At 58.5% G+C, this 3,448-nt stretch overlaps 1 protein-coding gene across 1 annotated transcript; it reads right to left on the reverse strand.

Annotated features, from left to right (window-relative positions):
- Nucleotides 1-664: 664 nt before the first annotated feature.
- Nucleotides 665-3,448, reverse strand: CYTL1 (cytokine like 1; the record flags this gene model as incomplete). Its single annotated transcript, XM_084234256.1, has 4 exons — nt 665-748; nt 1,744-1,872; nt 1,994-2,038; nt 3,302-3,448. 4 exons carry the CDS (start codon nt 3,446-3,448, stop codon nt 665-667), a joined length of 405 nt encoding a protein of 134 aa, XP_084090382.1.

Here is a 3,448-nt window from a genome sequence, read left to right on the forward strand (position 1 = left end):
GGCCCAGAAACCCCCACTCTTGATGCAACTAGGGAGAAAGCTGCGTCTTGCTAAAAGCGGCGAGAGCATGGAAGTAAGGCTCTGGAGCCCCCCACAGACAGACACAAGAAGGCGCACATTTCCCGCTGCAGATGGTCTTTATTCGATTTTTATCACCTTTCCGTGAAAGAGCGATTCCTGTTGGCTCTCTGAAGCGGTGAAGCTTACAAACGCATTATAGGTAAAAGTTCTTTAAAAATAAAGGTAACTAAGGAAGTGTGTGGTGGGAGGGGTGAATAATAGAAGCTCCGCAAAGTGCAGGAGGGTTCCTATTAAGAAAGAAAAAGCACTAAAGCGGCGCTACTAAACCACCGTTTGGCTGGTTCTCTAGCTAGTTGCAAAAACAAGGGAAGCAGACTTGCTGATTTCTTCCTGGTGAGTAAATAGTTGAGCTGGTATCTGCATCTCGGCAAGATAAAGCCCACTGGAGGGACGACAAAGTGAGGTTTCTGTCTCCCACGTTCCTAACATGGGTTCCAGGCGGGAGCTTGTGCTCTGCTTTCTAGAAGGTGGACATGTGACTGGTCCAGACACTGCGGAACCAACACCTGGAGCCAGGCCTGGAGCCCACAGGGGCTGCGCCACGGCCACAACCTCTGTCCCTTAGGGCTGGCCCGGGTACCGCTTAGCTCTGGTGACCTGGCAGGACGGTGGTCCCAGGGCTCGGGTATTCCAAGGCATCGCAGTCATCCGAGACGAACACCAGGTCCTGAAAAAGACGTGGGACAAGGAGGAGCATCACTGAAGCTGGCTGCGGAGCCCACGCTCAGCCCCTGACCTCAGAGACTGCCCATGCGTGTGCCCCTGTGTGACTCTCCCAGAGACCTCTCCCTTGCTCTCCCAGAGACCTGGCCACGTCTTTCTTCACGTTCCCATAGAATCTTCTGTATTCGATGAAATCATGCACAGGTGGGTCGACCAGATGGACAGATTCTGAGCACAGCTCAGGGAGAGGCAACAGACCTGTGCTTCGGCGCCAGTCACCCCACTTACCAGAATGTGTTATATATATATATATATATATATATTCCACCTTCTTCCTCCCGCCCACCCCGGGAGGAGGGGCTGAGGAGGGACCTGGGGCAGGAGGAAATGCAGGCCAGACCTGGGATGCGCCGACATATAGGCTCTAACTCAGCAGCTGATTATAACGTCTCCGGAGGCGCCCTCTGACCAGGCGGCCCCCGGGACTTCTGCTTTGGCTCTGCTGAGGGCTCAGGGGCGGCTGCGGGGCCAGCACACAGGTCAGGATGGAGCGCCCATCGCTGCCCAGCGGCCCCGGGAGAGGACACTGTCTCGTCCTTGCCCACGGAGAGGGGAAGCGTGGCTTGGGGTGGAGGGACTCCCACGCGGGGCGCAGGCAGACACCAGCGCGGGGCCGTCTGGTTCTGCGCCCTGCTTTCTGCACCGGCGCCAGCGTGGATTGTCCGCTTTTTCCTTCTCCTTCCCCGCGTCTCCCAGACACGGCAGGCGCTCCTCCAGACATCCTCTCCCTGGAGAGTCTCCTCTAGAGACCTGGGGTGTGGGCTTGGGGCTGGGTCCTCACCCTGTAGCAGGGCGACAGAGCTGGACAAGGACTGTGAACTGGATGTGCCCAGAGAACTTTCTCTTCCTCGGGCCCCGACCCCGGCCCTCCCACCCCCCCTCACAGCCCCGAGCCTCTTGGAGGCTGACACCGGGAGAGGCACCTCAGGGACTGCTCACCCTCCTGCAGAAGGACGTCATGATGGTGTACAGCTTCCGCACTTTGTCCTTCAAGGCGTCCACCGGGGCCACTCTCCAGCACTGGGGTGATGCCACGAAGTCCCGCAGCTTGGCCAGCACGCAGTAATTCTGGAGGCGCAACAGGGAGGGGGCTTATGGGAGGCCCCACAGCCAGAGGGAAGGAACGGGGGGGCCCTGCATGCTCTGCGGGCGGGGGGGCCTCCCCCACGCCTCCCCCTGCCCCTCTTACGTGGATATCCAGGTAGAGCCTCGGCAGGTACCTCACGCACGGCTCCTGCAGAAAGGGATTCGGGGCACCCCCTCAGCCTGGCACAGAGCGCCCCACCAGCAGAGCAACCCCTCCCGCTCCCTGCCCCGTTCCTCCAAAACCACAAAAATGCTCTTCCGCAATCTGATTGTTTGGTTTTTGCATTGTTTGTGTTATGTTTGTTGAGGTAGCATGGTTTGACAGCACTGTGCATGTCTTACACCCCCACCCTGCCAAAGTTCAGAACGCAAGCTTATGGGATTTGCTGAGTGGGGGCGCCGCTGCAGACGGACGCCGACATCCTGTGTGCACATTAAACAGCCGCCTGGCCAGACGGGGCGAGCTATGAGCGCCGGCCACGGGCTTGTCTGTGCAACGGCTGGATTGTTCTGTCTCCCAGGGAGTCGCCTCTGACCCCAGGCCCAGAATTCAGAGTCCTCTCCCTGCACTCTGGCCTGTTTGGCTCCTGGCCAAGAAGGCCTTCCCTGCTCCGCAGGTGGCCTGGGTGCGGCCCCACATCTGTGTGGTGTTTTTGGAGGCTGGATGTGGTCCTTAGGCCATGCCCGTTAGCGGGGTCACAGGACTGAAGACCTGGAGACTCGGATGCTGGTCCTGCCCTATGCGCGTGGCCGGGGGCTCCTGCTGCTGTGTGCCTCAGTTTCCCAATGGTGACATGAGAGTTAAAGCACAATCTGCTACTTCCTCCCAGCTCTGCAGTTCTGAGCTGACGGATTTTTTTTTTCATCTTTTGAAGTCAGATTTCTTTAAAAGCTTTGTTAGGAGGAGCCCGGGAGAAGGGCGCCTGGCCTTCCAGATCGCAGGCAGTAATGTGAGCCGACATTCCCTCCACTTAAAACAACAAAAGTTCTCGTACATACTCAGCAACAAAGAATTTGTGGCTAAGGGCGAGTGGACAACTGAGCGCTGAGATGTCCAGAGAGCACGTTAGCGTGTTTGGCGGCGCCACTGAGAAGTCCGAGCGGCTCCCTTTTTTGTGGCCCGCTTTGTCTGAGTCCACCCTCGCGGGCGTCCGCGCCTCCCTTGTATCCTGGCTAGTTAAAAGCAAGAATTGGGATGTCTTTGCTGGCTTTTCCTTGTTTTTTGTTTTTTTTTTTTTTTAGTGTACAAGCCACTTGGTATGTGAGAGAACGGGAATAAGACACAAATGCCCTTGAGATGGATTGTAACCCAGAAGGAGAAACGGCTTTCTGTCCCCCAGGCCAAAGGCAAGTTTTGGAGGTGCCGATCCGGGCTGGACGCCTGGCCCGCGGGGGGCGGGAGGGGACTCACCCCGGGGGCGGTGGCCTGCAGGCTCTCCGAGTGGCCGCTGATCTCCCGGCCCAGCGTCAGCACCCTGGAGTAGCAGGTCGGGGGCGCGGGCTGCATGGCGGGCGCCCCGGCCAGGAGCAGCAGCAGGGCCAGCAGCAGGGCCGCCAT

This window comes from Talpa europaea (genome assembly GCF_964194135.1).
Source record: "Talpa europaea genome assembly, chromosome: 5".
Classification (NCBI taxonomy): Eukaryota; Metazoa; Chordata; class Mammalia; order Eulipotyphla; family Talpidae; genus Talpa; species Talpa europaea.